Source organism: Chlorocebus sabaeus, chromosome 16 (assembly GCF_047675955.1).
Source record: "Chlorocebus sabaeus isolate Y175 chromosome 16, mChlSab1.0.hap1, whole genome shotgun sequence".
Classification (NCBI taxonomy): Eukaryota; Metazoa; Chordata; class Mammalia; order Primates; family Cercopithecidae; genus Chlorocebus; species Chlorocebus sabaeus.
In genome coordinates this window covers 37,531,552-37,550,624 of record NC_132919.1, presented here as the reverse complement: position 1 = coordinate 37,550,624, position 19,073 = coordinate 37,531,552, and the positions used below count along the sequence as shown (strand labels likewise).

Here is a 19,073-nt window from a genome sequence, read left to right as displayed (position 1 = left end):
ATATCACATTTGTTGAGAGCTTACTTTTTTATGGTCCTAAAATGAAAGACTTTATTAGTACACGTTAGTGCGCATGCACACACACACACACACACACGAATAGTGCTTTTAGGTCATCTTTTGCAAAACATAGCAATCAACAAATATTTGTTATTAACTTGCTGAAACCATCCCGTGATCACTTAAAAACTGCCTAATGTTCAAAGTGTGCTTTTTATGTTAACAAGAGAAAAAGAAAGGCACAGCCCTTTCAATACATAAAAAGTAGCTCCTGACAGAAATCTTTAGAAAAGCTTTAGTTGAAAATAATCTTAAAGCCTTTTCTGCAGAGTAATTAATACATAAATGGGAAAACTCAGAGGATTTAGGTGAATAAGCTAGAGCACTGACTTTCAAAGCATAGATTGCCATTCACCAATGTATTATGAAATCACGTTAGTGGGTAATGAGTGCATTTTAAAAAAATGAAATAAAATAGAAAGTACAAGATAATTCTTAGAATAATAGAAGAAAAGAAAGTACTAGAATGCACTGGCTGTAATATGGTTTTGTGAAGGGTTACAGATGTGGGTGCACTAGGTCAGGGAGTAAAATGTATACATGACAGAGGGTAAGAGGCAAAGATTGAGCCCACTATGTGATCCCCAAGAATAACTGCTTCTGGCTAAAGCAGAGACTGTTAAAGAGACAGACGGCAGACAGGAAAAGATGAAACCTTTTCCTCTCTTTAATGCTGTCACTGTAAAGAAGAATCAGTGAGCCCGGGGCCGCAGGAAGGAACCGTCACCGGGAACAGACAGTCTCCCGGACCCTGAGAGCTCACTCTGTGAGCACTTAAGAGTCAACAGCAGGCCGGGCGCAGTGGCTCATGCCTGTAAGCCCAACACTTGGGGAAGCCGAGGCAGGCAGATCACTTGAGGTCAGGAGTTCGAGACCAGCCTGGCCAACATGGTGAAACCCTGTCTCTACTAAAAATACAAAAATTAGCCAGATGTGGTGGCATACGCCTGTAATCCTAGCCACTTGGGAGGCTGAGGCATAAGAATTGCTTGAACCCTGGAGGCAGAGGTTGCAGTGAGCCCAGATCGTGCCACTGCACTCCAGCCTGGGTGACAGAGCGAGAAAAAAAAAAAAAAAGAAGTTAATAGCAGCAAACAGATACTCAGCTACTCCTACTCCTGCAACAGAGATGTATCAAGAATACTTTAAATAGGGGCCGGGCACCGTGGTTCATGCCTGTAATTCCAGCACTTTGGGAGGCTGAGGCGGGCAGATCACTTGAGGCCAGGAGTTCGAGACCACCCTGGCCAACATGGTGAAACCCCATCTCTACTAAAAATACAAAAATTAGCTGGGCGTGGTGGCGTAGTCCTAGCCACTCAGGAAAGGGCCCCAGGAGAGGAGGCTGAGGCATGAGAATCGCTTGAACCCATGAGGTGGAGGTTGCAGTGAGCCGAGATCGTGCCACTGCACTCCAGTCTGGGTGACAGAGCGAAAAAAAAAAAAAGTTAACAGCAGCAAACAGATACTTCCTGCAATAGAGATGCATCAAGAATACTTTAAACAGGGGCCAGGCGCAGTGGCTCATGCCTGTAATCCCAGCACTTTGGAAGGCTGAGGTGGGCAGATCACTTGATGCCAGGAGTTCGAGACCAGTCTGGCTAACATGGTGAAACCCTGTCTCTATTAAAAAATACAAAAATTAGCCAGGCATGGTGGCAGGTACCTGAGTCCCAGTTACTTGGGCAGCTGAGGCAGAAGACTCACTTGAACCCGGAGACGGAGGTTGCAGTGAGCCGAGATCACACCACTGTACTCCAGCCTGGGCAACAGAGCGAGACTCTGTCTCAGAAACAAAACAAAACAAAACAAAACAAAACTTTACACAGGGATCTGGACCCATGCATAAGGCCTGGGCTTTTTATATCAGATGTGTGAGAGCACAAAAAACAAAGACAAGGTCCAGCTACAGTTATTGAAAGAGTTAAAGTTGAAAGAGAAAATGTACTTAATAGGTACACAGGTGTTTATTTAAAAAGCTTTTTCACTGGTATTAAGTTATATCTTTACCTAGACACAAAACAGTTGGAATAAGCCAATGTTTTGCTTACTTTAAAAATTTTATTTTTCTAGAAAAGGCAATATTGAAAGGAATGTCTGCTGAGCAGGAATTAGTCAAGTTATTTTGAGGGGGGGTAACAGAGAGAGGAGGGGGCTTTGAGACACAGCATTCCAGGCGAAAGGAAAAGTATGCACAGAAGCCTGGCAGGCAAGAGATTGCGTGTGCTCAGGGACCCTCTGGGATTTTAGCTTGGCTGGAGCTGGCCCAGGGCAGCAAGAGATGATTCTGGAGCGAGGGCAGTGGCTCATCTCAAAGGGCTTTGGACACTAGGATGGGGGAACTCGACAGAAGGAAAGGGCCCGAAGAGAGGAATTCAGTTTGTAGACATGTGGATATGTCAGTAGGTAGCTGAACAGATGGTTCTGGAGATCAGGAGAGAAAGCCAACTTGGAAATTATTTGGAAATCATCAGTTTATGGATGTAATTGGAGACATGGAAGCAGAGATTGCCAGGTACTAAGGGAGAAGAGACCAGGGCCAAGACAAGGCCTTGAGAAATAAGCCTAAGGACAACAGAAGAAAAGGACTGAGAAGTAGCCAGAGGCTGAGTAAGAATTCATCGTCTCTGCGTCTCTGCCGCAGACACTGCGCTAGGCACTGGCTTCGGCTGCAAAAGATGAGTGCAAACTGAGAATGGGGGCAGGGGCTATGAGGAAAATACCGAGCAGGCTCCAGTGGAAAGACCATGGATCGGTAGAGGCACCAATTGGAATAATATGTGCTCTTTCTTCAGGAACCCAGGTGTAAGGAATCCAACTCTTCAACCCAGAGTTGGATTGAGCTCGAATTGGAGTTTGCCAAATGGAAAGATGGAAGGGTGAGGGGGGCAAGGGGCAGAAGAATATTAGCAAGAATGCAATTCAACCAGTTATCTTAGAGCTGGGCTTGCAAATCACATAGGTGATTGAATTCAACTATTTGGTCAGCATCCATCACAGACCAAAAAACTGCCATCTGTCTTATGAGTTAACCATAATTTAAAATTGACCTTCTCAAACTTCAGCATGCACAGGGATCCTGCTGAAATGCAGACCTTGGCTGAGCAGGGCTGGGCGGGGCCTGAGGCTCTGCATTTCTCACCAGCGCCTGGCTACTGATGCTGTTGTGGGTCTGAAGACCACGCTTAAAAAAAAATTTTTTTTTAATTGACAAATAAAAATTATATATATTTATCATGTACAACTTGGTATTTTGAAATATGTATACATTTGGAATGGCTAAATCGAGCTAATTAACATGCATTACCTCACATACTTAACATTTTTTGTGTGGAGAACACTTCAGATCTACTCTCTGAGTGACTTTCAGGAATTCAGTTATTAACTAGAGTCACCATGCTGGACAATACATCTCTTGAACTTATTCTTCTCATCTAACTGAAACTGTGTATCCTTTGACCAAAGCTAACCCTCAACCCCCAGACTACTCTGAATAGTGAGGTTTGAAAAGGTTTTGCTTTACTTTGGGGGGAGGTGACCTGCCCTAGGGTACAGCTTACCAGCCAGGTGCTGGAGCGCACAGACTGTTACATCTCCAGAACCTCTGTTAGCTGGCTGACACCATGTGACAGGTTGAAATTGGCCATAATAGGAGTTTTTACATTACAGAAATCCATAAATCAAGGCTGGCTACACCTATATAACAGTGAGGTGTGCTATAGAATAGGCTTCTGCATCAGGGATCATGAAAGCAAGTTTTTAGTTGGTCTCTGTGCTTCATTCATACTTTGATAAAGAGGCCATCGGTCCCAATTGCTGTGTCACATGTGATGCTTGCTGGAAAGCATTCAGGGAACTGACTTAGCTCTGGTGCATCAGAGGACCTATCAGAGGCAAACACTTGCTGATACCTCGTTTGTCCTGTGAGCCACCTAGAGAAGTAGGGTTGTGGGAAGAAAGAGGGGGACTGAGAGGTTGCTATGGGCAAAGAGTGGCTTGCTGGAAATTCTTACCCATGCTGCACTACCAGGCTGATGCTTTACCTCTAGTTGGAAAATATGAAAAGTGATTCTCAACCATGGAAACTGGGTAACTTCCATAATATCTGCTTCGCTTACTGGCTTTTAAAATGGGGGTAGTTTTAGGCTGGGCGTGGTGGCTCATGCCTGTAATTTCAACACTCTGGGAGGCTGAGGCAGGAGGATCATGAGGTCTGGAGTTCAAGACAAGCCTGGCCAACATGGTGAAACCCCGTCTCTATTAAACATACAAAAATTAGCCGGATGTGGTAGTGGGCGCCCAGCTATTAGGGAGGCTGAGGCAGGAGAATTGTTTGAACCCGGGAGGTGGAGGTTGTAGTGAGCCGAGATCGCGCCACAGTACTCCAGCCTGGGTGACAGAGCAAGACTCTGTCTCAAAACAAACAAACAAACAAAAACAAGTAGTTTTTTTTCTTAAAAATAAAACACATCCAATATGGTCAGAGAAAACCAACTGAATTCCTTTTGGTGACAGTTTGGGGAGGACAATGAAATCCTTCTGCTAAAAAAAAAAAAAAGGGAGTCTCCTATTTTCTGACCTGTGGGTCATGCAGTTTTAATTTCCTCTACCTTTCTTTCTTTCTCTTTTTTTATTCTTTTTAATTTCATGAACCTGCTTAAGGCCACAAAGCCTCTCCTGAATCCCTCAGCTGTCTGGCAGATGCACCGCTGCCAGTGCTGTGCAGGTTACTATGCCAGGCTGAAGTTCCACAGCTGTGACTCAGTGCACCTTCAAATCCTCTTGCCGGGTGATGGTGAGATGCCCCAAGGGGCTCCTGAGAAGGCGGTGGGAGAGAATAGCCACCCAGGAGCTCTTCCGGCCCTTGGAAGAGGGAGGCTGCTGGGGAGTGGGTCCAGTGGCACCAGGATCTGGTTTATGTGAGCCGAGGCTGGCCAGGGACCCCAGAGATGCAGGCAAAAGGCTGTGCCATGAGCCACATTCCTCGCTTAGGCCCCCTTCCAGGGGAAGCAAAGTCAAGCCCTGGCAAATGGCAGAGCTGCTTCTCATCTCTGGGCCAGCTGTGAGAATAATGGCACGATGACATGCTACCCAGGTAGCCAAGCTCCCCCTCTTCCTCCCTTGCACCCATCGGTTCCATCCTGTTCATTTGCCAGTTATTACAGGAGCACCACGGGCAGGCCACATAGCTAGTGCTGTGGAGATGACAGGTCTTAGTGAAGGAACAGAGGGACTGGCATGGGGATGGGCGAGGGAAACACCTAACTATAAACCTAAACATCTAAAGATCTGGAGGAGCCGCGGGGAAGTGGGACTGTGTGATGATGTCCGACATTTCAAGCCATGCCTCAATGCTCTGACTCTAAATCTCGCTGGTCCTGATCAGTGCCTGCCCCAGGGTTGTAAGTGTCTCCTTACTGGGGTTCTCTTTCCAGGGAGGCATGTGGAGCGGGAATGGAGCCGTGCACAGCAGAGTGACAGAGTCTTGAGAGGACTCAGGCAAGCCGGAGAGAAAAGGCCTCCAGCCAGAGTCAGCTCCACCCAATAGAAAGTTCCCTCTGAAAGCTGGGAAGAGGCCTGCTGGGGCGGCCTCTGCCAGCACAAAAGCAGGGCTGGGGCAGTCACTAACAGCACAGATAGCTAGAACAAAGAACGGTTTTGGGAAAGGAGAGGCAGGCTGTATTACAGCTGTACTGGAGATGGATGACTGGGGGCTTTCCTGAGTGCATGTTGTGTGTGTGCATGTGTGTGCATGTGTGTGCATGTGTGTACACATGTACATGCGCTTGCCTGGGCCAGGGCTCAGTCATCATTTAAGGATGTCTTCTGATTGCTCTGGGATGCAGGAAGCCACCCAGACCCTAGTTGCTGGACTTGCTCAGAGGCAAGAACGCAAAGCCGAAGGCAGCACGAGGAGAAGCTGGTGGGGGCTGAAGCCAGCCCAGCCTGCTTCATGCTTACTCCGCTCGGGTGGTTGGCAGGCGCTACTGAGACTCGCCAATCTCTAAGTCTCCAGCGTGCCTGAAGACATGCAGCCTGAGGACTCAGTGCCCGAGCGCTGCTGGAAGACTTGGGGACACCCCCAAAGGAGGAAAATGTCCTTCTGGGAGCCACTTGCACAGTGGCGTTGATCGTGGCAGTCCTGCATGTGGTATGCCACGTGGGAGGGGCAGTTCCACTGGGAGCTCCCCTTTACACAGGGTTTCCCAGCACCAGAACTCCTCAAACGGAGAGCCGCCGGAGTGCTCACTACATAAACCAACAGCAAACACAAACATATGCTCACAAACGATTCCAAAGAAGCTCTGCACCAACAGGTGCTGGTCCTGACCAAGTCAAGCTACAAGTCTGATGCCACCTTTACCTGTTCCGGATCCCACGACGTCCCGGCTGGGTGACTCTGCCATGGCGTCGGCGAGTCGCTCCCGGAGGCCCTCCTCGGTGTGCTCCATGGAGGACATGTGCCGCAGCCCGAAGCCCTCAGGCCAGCTCCCGCACACCTCCAGCAGGGTCACGCTCCGGTCAAAGGTACCTGTGGCACACACGGGACATCTGACGTTGAGTCCACACCTTCAGGGAGCAGGCCGTTCTTGTCTACCTCCCACCCGCTCCTCTCCATACCCAGGGTCCATTTTAGCCTTCCTGCAGGAAGCAGGAGCAGGATGGAAGCACGCTGGGAAACCGACTGTGGAGCGCAGGAGAAACAGCTCAGGCCGCCGAGAGAGTGCAGACCTCTGGAGTGACTTCTGTGACACTGAGGCCAGTGGTTTTAAAACTGTTTCGGAGGAGCTACAGAGTTCCCCCGGTCTTCAGGGACCGCCTTAAGAACTGGGACAGGGAAGGCAATCCCCTTCCCAGGTTCAACCCAAACGGATCCCTACTTTCCTCTTTTTGATACAATGGGGCTCCACCTAAAATTTCATTTAGGGCGGGGAGTGGTGCTTTACACCTGCAATCCCAACACTTTGAGAGGCCAACACGGGAAGATTGCTTGAGGCCAGGAGTTTGAGACCAGCCTGGGCAACAGAGCGAGACCCTGTCTCTACAGACAAATAAACAAATAAATTTTCATTTAAAGAAGGGGTAGCTTAATGGTTTTAAAGCTTTCTTAACCATTACATTCTATAACCTATAACCAACCTCCTCATTTTACATTTCAGAGAAGTTATGGCCCAAGATGGAACAGCAAGTCTGTGGCAGACGAGGTCCAAGAACTTGCTCTCCTGATGCCTCAGTTGAGAACACGTTCTACTTTGCCACCTGGTCTCCCAGCTACCCAAGGGCATATGAACAACCAGGGAATTATTTTGGGGGATACCAGCAAAGAGGTGGGTGATAGCATCTTCGGCAAGGATCTGTCCTTAAGCCAAAGCTGCTCCCCAATTCCAAAAAGTCTGTGGTGTTCTGCTGAACGCTAAGATTAGATTTTACATGCGAGATCACTTCAAAGTCCGAATTTGAATTATTCTACTTTATTATACAGCAAGTCTTCTGTGAAAGCTTATTTCATCCACTTTCTCTTGGAAGGAGATTATAGTCATGCTCTGTTGCTTTAAGCACATACCATTTCCCTAGTGATTAGGTAACTGAATCCACTGCATTTATTGGGCTTGGTTCCTGCCAGCACCAGGAAGATGGGGAAAAAATGCAAATGCCAACGTTTCCCAAAGTTAAAAGTACACGAAACACACACTCTTTATCAGGCCTTGCTTCTCCTCTTTGATCAGCCGTCAGAAACTATCTTCCCCAGGCAGTCAGGACTGGACAGTGTCAGCACACACTCCCTGCCAATGACAGGTGGTAATAGAGAGGGTGCGAGCCCCAGCCTCGGCAGGCGGCCCTGCCTCTGATAATGGCCACAGCATTGAGGTGATAACCGTTCGTAAACACTCTGACAGCCAGTGACTCCATATATCAGCAAAGAGGACCAGATAATCCTGAACTCTCCTGGCCAGACAAAGGCCCTTGGCCAGCCTACTGCGATTTATATGTGTGGCAAGGGTCACTACTGGCTCCTGAATTTCATCAGCCAAGTTTGGCTTTGATTTATCTCGTACTTCATTGTAGGGAAGATTCCTGGCACTGCGAGAATGGGCAGCATCTATAAGGGCGTCTCCCCAAGAAGAGGCCCACCTTGGGAGTGGGTTGCTTGGGATCAGCTTGTCAGGTAGGACTTGTGAATGGGGAGCTCCCTATGCCACCTTTCTCCACCAAGTAGGGTCAGGCTGTAGATCTGGTAAGCTAGGCTCTGGAAATTGGGGGTGCGGGGCTGGGTGTCAGATGATTCTCCCAAGGCCTGAATTGTGCTAGAGCTGTGCACTGGTAGTGCCAATCTCAGAGCCAACACTCGACCACCCTTGGCAACAACTCCCAGGTGCCTAGCTCCCCAGGGACACACAGGGCTGCTGACATCCACTAAGCTCCTGATTCTGCTGCCTACTCACTGCATGATGCGTGGCCAGTCCTTGTAGCTCCTTTTCCATCTCTAAACTAGAATGAATAACCCTTTGCCCTGTCTCACGGGAGTGAAGAGATTAAGCAAAGTCCCCACTTCCAGCACTTCCCCCACTAGACCTTATTTGACAAGATCTAGTGCTACAGTGCTACAGCATCATCATTTTTCTGAAGGGTCTGCATGCGACACGGGGACTTAATCATAACAAGAAAATGTGGCCCTCCTCCTCCCTGTTCGCTCAGCTTTTTTTTTTTTTTTTTTTTTTTGAGACAGTCTTACTCTGTCACCCAGGCTGGAATGTAGCAGTGCAATCTCAGCTCACTGCAACCTCTGCCTCCCGGGTCCAGACAATTCTCGTGTCTCAGCCTCCCGACTAGCTGGGACTATAAGCACATACCACCACGCCTGGCTAATTTTTGTGTTTTCAGTAGAGATGGGATTTCACCATGTTGGCCAGGCTGGTCTTGAACTTCTGACCTCAAATGATGCACCTGTTGTGGCCTCCCAAAATCCCCTGCTGGGATTCCAGGTGTGAGCCACTGCACCTGGCTGCTATACACTCAGCTTTCTCATGGACAGAGATGTTTCAGAGCCTGGAAAATTGGGAAGAGAATGACCATTTGTTTTCTCACTTAATAAGAGTAGGAGGTCTATCTCTAGAAAGGAGCTCAGTTAATGTTTGCATATACTGTGTTCAGAGGTCAAGGCAGGGGAGCTGACAGCAGGACCAAGAGGAATATCAAAAGCCATAGCAGGAAGAAAACAAACAAAAGAAATTGAGCTAGTCATGGTGGCTCACGCCTGTAATCCCAGCACTTTGGGAGGCCGAGGTGAGCAGATCGCTGAGGCCAAGAGCTCCAGACCAGCCTGGACAACATGGTGAAATGCTATCTTGACTAAAAATACAAAAATTAGCTGGGCATGGTGGCGTGCACCTGCAATCCCAGATGCTTGGGAGGCTGAGGCAGGAGAATCATTTGAACCTGGGAGGCAGAGGTTGCAGTGAACTGAGATTGAGTCACTGCACTCCAGCCTGGGTGACAGAGTGAGACTCTGTCAGTCAGTCAATCAGTCAATCAATCAATGTTATAGCAAGAAAGGTTAGGGTAAGAGGGTGGGCCCAGTCCATAAGAGATGGTAAAGGCCAGAGGGGTATGTAATATTTTAAGGGATAAAGTAACAGTACACAGGAGAAAAGAATTACGAGCTAGTGTCATAGTGGAGGATGGAAATAGGCCTGGACTTCAGGAAAGACTAACGCATGTGAGCTGTATGATTCCAGGCATGCGTCTCTGATTCCTCATCCATAAAAATGGAAAAACAATACAACCACATAGGACTGTTGTGAGGACTGCAGTAGATAAATGTAAAAGACCTGACACACAGTGAGTGTTCTGTACGTAATAGGTGTGTTCACGTACATGTTCTTAATGACAAATATGTATGCCTTTATACCACTTGAGGCATCATCATAACTTTTGACTATCACAATGATCCTGAGAGGTCACAGAGGTACTATCCCCCATTTATGGTGGTGAAACTGGAAGCTCTGAGAAGTTAAGTGACATGTTCAAAGTCTCTGAGCAACAGATCTGGAACAAGGGTTTCTAATTCTTCGCTTGGAGCTCATTCTATCAGCTCACACATTGTTTCCCTCAGCAGCACCTGCAGTGGAGAACATTTTTTTTTTTTTTTTTTTGAGACAGGGTCTCACTCTTTAGCCCAGACTGAAGTGCAGTGGTGCAATCACAGCTCACTGCAGCCACAACCTCCTGGTTGAAATGATCCTACCACCTCAGCCTCCTGAGTAGCTGGGACTACAGGTGCGCACCACCATGCCCAGCTAATTTTTTGACAAGATGGGGTTTCGTCACGTTGCCCAGGCTGGTCTCAAACTCCTATGCTCAAGTGATCCACCCACCTTGGCCTCCCAAAGTGCCGGGATTACAGGCATGAGCCACTTTGCCTGGTCAAGAACTGTTATATGTGTAAACCACTTCTATCTTTCCTACCATTTTGAGAACTCCTGTCACCTTCAACCAATGGTATTTAAAAATCCTTCCCACTGCTTGGAGTTTGGTGGTGATGACGATGAGTCACCCTGTATACGGGATGGCACATGGGAGAAAAAAAAATTGATAGTAGGTCTATTCTCTCTTAGCATGGGCACAGCTAGGAACTCGAGGAGAGAAGATGGGAGATACCAGAAGTGTTCAGCAAAGAAGCACCTGATCATTTCTGCTATCCTGAGACGTCATACAGAGGATGCCATTGGTGGCCCTGCTTATCCTGCCAGAAGGAGTCCTATCAGAGGCTCTGTCAAACCCACTGTCTCTTTCCCTTCCACCCCTCGCAGTCTCTTTGCTGAGGACGGCAAAGGTGCTCCTGGAATCTGCCTGTCCCAGGGTGAGGGCAAGGCTGCAGGTGTGTTTCAGCAGGCACTGGGGTGAAGAGGCCAAGCCCTTGGAGGGTGCGGTCATCTCTGGGCTCTTAGGAAACTGCACATCTTGTCCATGTTGACAGCACAGCTATCATTCATCTGACCAGCCCAGGGATACCCCATCAGATGAGCTGGCCCTTTGAGTCCCATTACAGGGGAAAGCATCAGTTTCAAGCGAGGAGAAGATGCTCACTTAGCGCAGGCTGTTTGCAAAGGACAAAATACACACGCTTGGCAACAGAGATCTTCTGTTGAAGCAGTGCTCTGCTATTTACAAAGCCCTCTCACATTTGTTATTTCAGTTAACTCGCACATACCTCAAATATTGGTTAGTGTCCACTATGATATGTGTCAAGCACTGTACAAGGTTCAGAGTGAGTTTAAAAAAAAAAAAATAAAGAGGAGCTTATGTGACTTCACCAAACTATGGGAAGCAGCAATGATCACCATTGTATAGATTTCCATCTTACTGAGTTTCAGACACATGAGGCACCTGGTTCTAAGTGCAACTGTCTTCGCAGGCTATCTCCTGGGGATCTTTGCCTTCAGGGCTGCCTCCTGCCCTAAATACCATTTTCTAAGAATGAGTTCAAGTCTTACCTGCTCAACTACTGAAGGTATAAAGACTACTCTTGCTCAAACTCTACAGGCACAAAAGGTGCTCTATCTTTCCAGGTGAAGTTGTTGAAAGCTAAGCACTTACTCAAAAAATGTGTGCTTGCAGACACAAAATTATGCAAGCAATTTTGGGGCATCTATGGATGCCTCTGAAACCCACCTGTGGACCCCAGGTTAATTAGATAATTCCTGAGGCCTTATTTCCGTACTGCCTTACACTGTGCACATAAACCTTTTCTAACTAGTTTAAAAACTCCTGAGGGCATGGATTCCTCCATAATGAAAATAGGCACAGAACTTTGTACATCATGCTTGCTCAAAACAGGTTCGTTTATTGACTGATGACGAAATTTGACAGTCACTTTAGAGTCAACACCCTTTGGCTGGGGTACCAGAGCCTGAATATCTAGGGTCAGAGTAGGCAGAAAGTGGAGTTAAAATTAAAAGAGAGGAAGGAAGAAGAAGATAAGTGAGCAGAAAACAATGTCATGATTTTACTCTACTGCCTTCTGTGCACTTATTTTAGATTTGGAGATCCTGGAAATTGGAAAAAACAAAACAATCTGTCTAGGACGGCAGAGAGAGAGCTGGTCTCATTCAGGTGACCGTCCCGAATCCTGCTTCCCAGCTTGGCATCCTGTGTTATACTCTTTCCCCAGAGGAGAAATGGGTCAGGTTCTTGGATTTCACAAACCCATTAAAGGCATGCTGTGACAGCTGGCAAGCTGGTAGCTCCCAGGGAGGCTGGGGGAACATGTGCTTTGCCTTTGTATACCATTGTTAAAGGGGCAAGGAAGCCTAGGGACTGCAGGTGGAGGGGGACAGGTAGGATGCTCCTCTAAGCTGATAGCATCTAATCACACTCTAGCTATTTAAGAGGCTGTGGCACAGCCTCCGCTTTGCATTAATGAGGTTCTGCCCAGGTCTGGACTTTGCTGAGAGCCTGTTGATCAGATTTCTAACCACCAGGGAGGCCAGATACCAAAAGCAAAAACGGCATTAAGCAGTGCTTTGCAAGATGTAAGCTCTCCTGGGTGAGAGGTTGCGATGATGACGTCTACAATAGCTAAGAAATGATCCCAGGCATGATAAGGGGAACCAGTGTAGAGGGGAGCCTCCTTGGCAAGCTTACCAAACTGCTCACCAAACTGAGCTTAAGACTGCAGCTGCGGGGAGCACCCCTTTCTCCACACTACAAGCTGGTTCCTATAATGCACAGGCTGAGGACATTAGCTCTTCTTGGTGCAATGGTCAATTTCATATGTCAATTGACTGGGCTAAGGGATGCCCAGATAGTCAGTAAGGCTTATTTCTGGGTGTATCTGGGAGGGTGTTTCTGGAAGAGATTAGCATTCGAGTTGGTAGACTGAGGAAAGAAGATTGCCCTCACCATTGTGGGTCGGCATCATTCAACTGAGGGCCTAAATATATTAAAAAGGTGGAGGAAAGGCAAATTTATTCTTAGGACACTCACTCCTGCCCTTGGACGCTGGTACTCCTGGTTCTCAGGCCTCTGAACTTGGACCAGGACTTACGCCATCAGCTCCCCTGGTTATACACCACCAGCTTTCTTGGTTCTTCACCTTCAGACAGCAGACAGTGGGACTGCTTGACCTCCATTTCCAATTCCCAAAATAAATCTTCTTATATCTATGCATCTCTCTAGATATCTCTTTTATTAGTCGTTTCCTTGGAGAACCCTGACTCATATAATTAGCCATCAGATGTGTCCACAGGTATATTATATATACCACAGCTATATTATATATTATACCTGTGGACACATCTGATGGCCAATTATATGAGTCAGGGTTCTCCCACAGTGAGATAGATATAGATATAGATATATATCAGATATTGTATTATATTATATGTGTATCATATCGCATGGTCCTGAGCCAGGGAGGAGGAGTTCGGCAGCAATTGGACTAATAATTTATTTGCAATCTAACATAGTTTGACAAGGAAGCCATTTTCACAATTGCAATGTATGATTATAATGCACGCTTTAAATGTTAGAACATAGATTATAAATCAAGACATTTAGGTCATAACTAGAACTCTCTCATTAATTTTTCTGGTTACTCTGGGCAAGTCACTAATCCCTCTGGGTCTGATATGTATATATATATGTGTGTGTTTGTATATGTGTATATAAATATATATGTGTGTGTATACATGTGCATATATGTGTATATATACATATATATAAAATACACACATACATGTATGTAATATGTCATATGCATTATGTCATGACTAACAGATTAGTTCACTGTGGGAAGGCAGGTAGGGTGAGAGGATATGAGGACCCTATCTGTCCCTTTCAATCCTTTAGATTGGTTCCCAAGATAATAGCCCTCCCATATCCATAGGTAGAGCAAAGGGGCCTGAACTCCAGCAATCTTTTATGACTCCGATTATCTAATGCTCACCAAACTTGTGACAACCAGGGAACCATGTTTGTCCCATATGCATCCACTTGGCTGTGGGGTTTGAGTTTTGGGCATTAGGTTATTCTTAAAGGATACCACTCATGTTTAGAAGTGAACTGAACAGAGAAAGGAAAGGTACCAATACAGCAAAGAAATGCCTTCGCCAATGTTGAAAAGCCAGGAGACGCTGACGTGCCAGGTGTGGTGACAGCATGCACATCTGTTCTCACAGGCCCTCAAGGACCCCAGTGAGAAGGAGCTATTCCTTAGTCAGAAGTCTATGAGCAGACTGCCAGGTGTGGCCAACATGGTCCTGAGCCAGGGAAGAGGGGTTCAGCAGCAATGGAACTAAGAATTTCTTTGCAATCTAACACAGTTATTTTGGCAAGGAGGCCATTTTCACAATTGCAATGTATGCAGTTGCATAATGCACACTTTAACGCTTAGAACATAGATTACGTCTAGGTCATAACTGGAACGCTCCCATTAACTTTTCTGGTTACTCTGGGCAAGTCATTACTCCCTCTGGGTCTTTTTTAAAAAATTATTATTCTTTTTCTCTCTCAGCAGAATCATCCCTCTAGGTCTTAATTTCCCCATTTATGACACAGAAAATAAATAAATGATGCCCATCTAAGGGGTTCACATTGGCACTAATAGTTTCAATGTCATTAATAATAATATACTTCCAGAAAATGGTGTCTGATATTTGAGGTATCCTAGGGTAAAAGCTACCAATTTCGTTTTCTACAAACCAGGTAACAATCAGCAGTTATACCATAAGAGTCTTGTTTTTACCCAATTAAAGGCATATGTTAAGCAGAAGACCTGGGTTCAAATGCCAGCTCTTGCTACTTTCTCACTGCATGATCTTGGGAGAGTCATTTCCCCTCTTTGAACCTTGCTTTCCTCATCCACTGCAATGGGTAGAATGGTGCTCCAACCCACCCGACCTCCCAAAAGATATGTCCAGCAGGAGCCTCAGAATGCGGCCTTATTTGGAAGTGGGTCCTTGCAGATGTAACTCAGGATCTCGAGTTGAGATCATCCTGGATTTAGGGTGGGTCCTAAATCCAATGACTAGTGTCCTTAAAAGAGAAAAGAGGGGATCAGAGACACAGAAGGAAGAAGTCCATGTGAAGACAAAGACAGGTGTGAGTTATCCTGCCTAAGCCAAGGAATGCTAGGAGCGGTCAGAAGCCAGAGGCAAGGAAGGACACATGGCGCTGTTCACACCCTGATTTCAGAATGCTGGCCTCCAGAAATACAAGAAAACGCATCTGTTGTTTTAAGTCACCAAGTTTATGGTAATTCCTTAAAGCAGCCTAGGAAAATAATAAACCTATAAAACAGGGAAACAAATATTTGGCTTCCAGGGCTGCTGTGAGCATCAGATCAGATAGTATTAGGAAAGACTGTATTAAACAAAAGTTGGTCAGGCATGGTGGCTCACGCCTATAATTCCAGCACTTTGGGAGGCCGAGGCAGGTGGATAACCTGAGGTCAGTAGTTTGAGACCAGTCTGACCAATACAGTGAAACCCCATCTCTACTAAAAAATATAAAAATTAGCCGGGTGTGGTGGTGTGCATCTGTAGTCCCAGCTACTTGGGAAGCTGAGAAAGGAGATTTATTGAACCCAGGAGGCGGAGGTTGCAGTGAGCTGAGGCTGCGCCATTGCACTCCAGGCTGGGTGACAAAGTGAGACTCTGTCTCAAAAAAAAGAAAAGAAAAGAAAAGAAAAGAAAAGTTATGGGAGGCCACTGTTTTGAACTGAGCTTCTGCACTAGGCCCCACAGACCAGACCAATGGAATCACCCATATGCTAAATGTCACATAATCAAACGGAAACTTTAAGGAAGCAGACAGATCCCATAACAGACCAGCTATTCCTGAAAATAGGAGATTTCAGTCTAACTGAGTCAGGGTAGACTTTAATCCTCTACAAAAAAATAACCTGGCCAGGCGCGGTGGCTCACGTCTGTAATCCCAGCACTTTGGGAGGCCGAGGTGGGTGGATCACCTGAAGTCAGGAGTTTGAGATCAGCCTGGCCAACATGGTGAAACCCCATCTCTACTAAAAATACAAAAATAGCCGGGCATGGTGGCGCATGCCTGTAGTCCCAGCTACTCAGGAGGCTGAGGCAGGAGAATCGCTTGAACTTGGTGGGCAGAGGTTGCAGTGAGATCCGCGGCACTGCACTTCAGCCTGGGCAATAAAGAGAGAGTCCGTCTCAAAAAAAAAAAAAAAAAAAAAAAAAAAAAGAAAACCTTGAAGTAACCTGATGTTAACCAGCGAGCTTTTTTTTTGTTTCTTTGGTCTCACCTTATAAAACCCACTGTTGTCCCATTGCCCAGTGGGAGTTCTCATTTTATTTTGTAGAATGGAGGCTGCCCAGATTCATGAATCACTAATAAAAGCCAATTCGATCTATAATGAAGTTTGTTATAATTTTGTCTTTTGACAAGTGCTTTGTAAGCTATACAGGCCCATTCAAAATTGGAGGATTACCCCAGGGCTCTGTAAGCAGCTCTTCTTAGGGGCAGTGGGATTCTCTGAAAGGCTAAGAGAGTGACTGAGGGAACACTGGGCCAGAGGCAAGCAGCCAGAGGAGCAATACTGGAGCCTGGGCAACGCCACCGGTAAGGCTGACTGGTTATGCGTCAATTACATAGCAAAGGCCTTTGGTGGGGAGTGAAAGCATATGGTGAATATGTGCACCCCACTTTCTCTGAGGATGCCTGCAGGGGGCACAGAAGAGTAGGTGAAGCAGCCTCTTAGCTCTGATCTCCCCACATCTGAGGGTGGGGATAGAACTTTTTAGCTCCCTAAATTCTTCAATAAACAAGCAGAATTATACTCAACATGGGTAAGAATGGAATGAGATTGACTGTTTTGGGCAGGAACATCACTAGTATAAGCTATCTGAAGGGCAATTTGGCAATATGTATTAAGAATCAAGGCCAGACGCGGTGGCTCACATCTGTAATCCCAGCACTTTGGGAAGCTGAGGCAGGCGGATCACTTGAGGCTGGAAGTCCAAAATCAGCCTGGCCAACAGAGCAGAACTCTACTAAAAATACAAAAATTAGCCGGGCGTGGTGGTGTATGCCTGTAATCCCAGCTACTCAGGAGGATGAGGCAGGAGAATCACTTGAACCTAGGAGGTGGAAGTTGCAGTCTGCCGAGATGGCGGCACTGCACTTCAGCCTGGGTGATGGAGGGAGACACTGTATCAAAAAAAAAAAAAAAAAAAGTTAAAAACGTGCCCGACTACTACTGACCTAGGCAGGGATGCCACTTCCAGAAATCTAGCCGAAATAAATAACCTAGCAAGCAACAACTGTCATGCACAAAGACGCTCATTGCCATTTTAACACAGCCCTATACTACTGTACTTGTTAAGAAAATTACACTTCATTCTTGCAGTAGAATGTTAGGTAGTCATAAACATGATGTTTATAATTAGAAATTCTTTAAGATACAATATTAAATTAAAAAAAGACAAAAGTATACAGTTATTATTATTGAACCATGTAAAAGAAACATGGAAAAACATTCTAAATGATTCACCACAAAATGCTAACCATGCTGTCTCTGGGTAGTCAGGCTATAGGGGATTCTTCTGTTACTTTATACTTTTCCATATGTTTCCTACTTTTTTTTTTTTTTGGAGATGGAGTCTCACTCTGTTGCCCAGGCTGGAGTGCAGTGGCATCCTCTCAGCTCACTGTAACCTCTGCCCACCCCTGGGCTCAAGTGATTCTTGTGCCTTAGCCTCCCGAGGAGCTGGGATTACAGGCACGTGCCACCACGCCCGGCTAATTTTTGTATTTTTAGTAGAGATGAGGTTTCAACATGTTGGCCAGGCTGATCTGGAACTCCTTTTTTTTGAGACGGAGTTTTGCTCTGTCGCCCAGGCTGGAGTGCAGTGGCGCGATCTCGGCTCACTGCAAGCTCCGCCTCCTGGGTTGGCACCTTTCTCCTGCCTCAGCCTCCCAAGTAGCTGGGACTACAGGCGTCTGCCACCATGCCTGGCTAATTTTTTGCATTTTTAGTACAGATGGGGTTTCACCGTGTTGGCCAGGATGGTCTCCATCTCCTGACCTCGTGATCCACCCACCTCGGCCTCCCAAAGTGCTGAGATTACAGGTGTGAGCCACCGCGCCCGGCCTGGTCTGGAGCTCTTGACCTCAAGTGATCCACCTGTCTCGGCCTCCCAAAGTTCTGGGATTACAGGCTTGAGCCACTGTGCCCAGCTGTTTCCATTTTTTTTTTTTTTTTTTTGTATTTTATTTATATTTTTTATTTTATCATTATTTATTATTTAAAAATTTTTTTTTTAGAGATGGGGTCTCACTCTGTCACTCAGGCTGGAGTGCAGTGGTGCAGTCATAGCTCACTGCAGCCCTGAACTCTTGGGCTCAAGCAATCCTCCCACCTCTTCCAAGTAGCTGGAACCACAGGCACCTGTTAATTTTTTTTTTTTTTTTGGTAGATATAGAATCTTGTTTGTTGCCCAGGCTGGGTCTCAAACTGTTGGCTTCAAGTGATGATCCTGCCTTGGCCTCCCGAAGTGCTGGGATTACGGGCATGAGCCGCTGCACTTGGCCTACAGTTTTTGTAATCAGTTTTTTAAGAAAAAAAAAAAAAGAGAAGAAAAAGTTGAGAAAGAAAAAAATGCCTCTTGGGAGAAGCACTCATGCTGGGACCAGGTGGTGGGCCCACAAGAAGTGTGGAAACGGTGCGGCACACCAACATGGCACAAGTATACATATGTAACAAACCTGCACGTTATGCACATGCACCCTAGAACTTAAAGTATAATAATAATAAAAAAAAGAAGTGTGGAAGGTGCCTGACCCCTGACCTCGCTGCGAGCCTCCTCTGTCAAGTCCTGTGCTCAGTCCTTACTCAGCCGGGGGCAGGTGAGCCTGCAGCTCCATGGCCCATGTCTGACTCTTCTCCCAGTGGCCATGGCTGGCTGCACGCAATGTTGACTCATCCCTGTGTGTACACATGGCATATTTATTTTTAAATCATATTAGGAATGTGCACCAACTTG

General features: G+C 46.5%; 1 protein-coding gene across 5 annotated transcripts in view; it reads right to left on the bottom strand.

The window, feature by feature from the left end:
- Nucleotides 1-19,073, bottom strand: part of BCAS3 (BCAS3 microtubule associated cell migration factor) — a 710,433-nt gene that overhangs the window by 19,319 nt on the left and 672,041 nt on the right. For all 5 annotated transcript variants that reach the window (XM_008011209.3, XM_037993644.2, XM_008011214.3 and 2 more), the window contains one exon: nucleotides 6,425-6,592. In XM_008011209.3, the coding sequence (XP_008009400.2) occupies nucleotides 6,425-6,592 (168 nt within the window). The remainder of the gene's footprint in view (nucleotides 1-6,424; nucleotides 6,593-19,073) is intronic.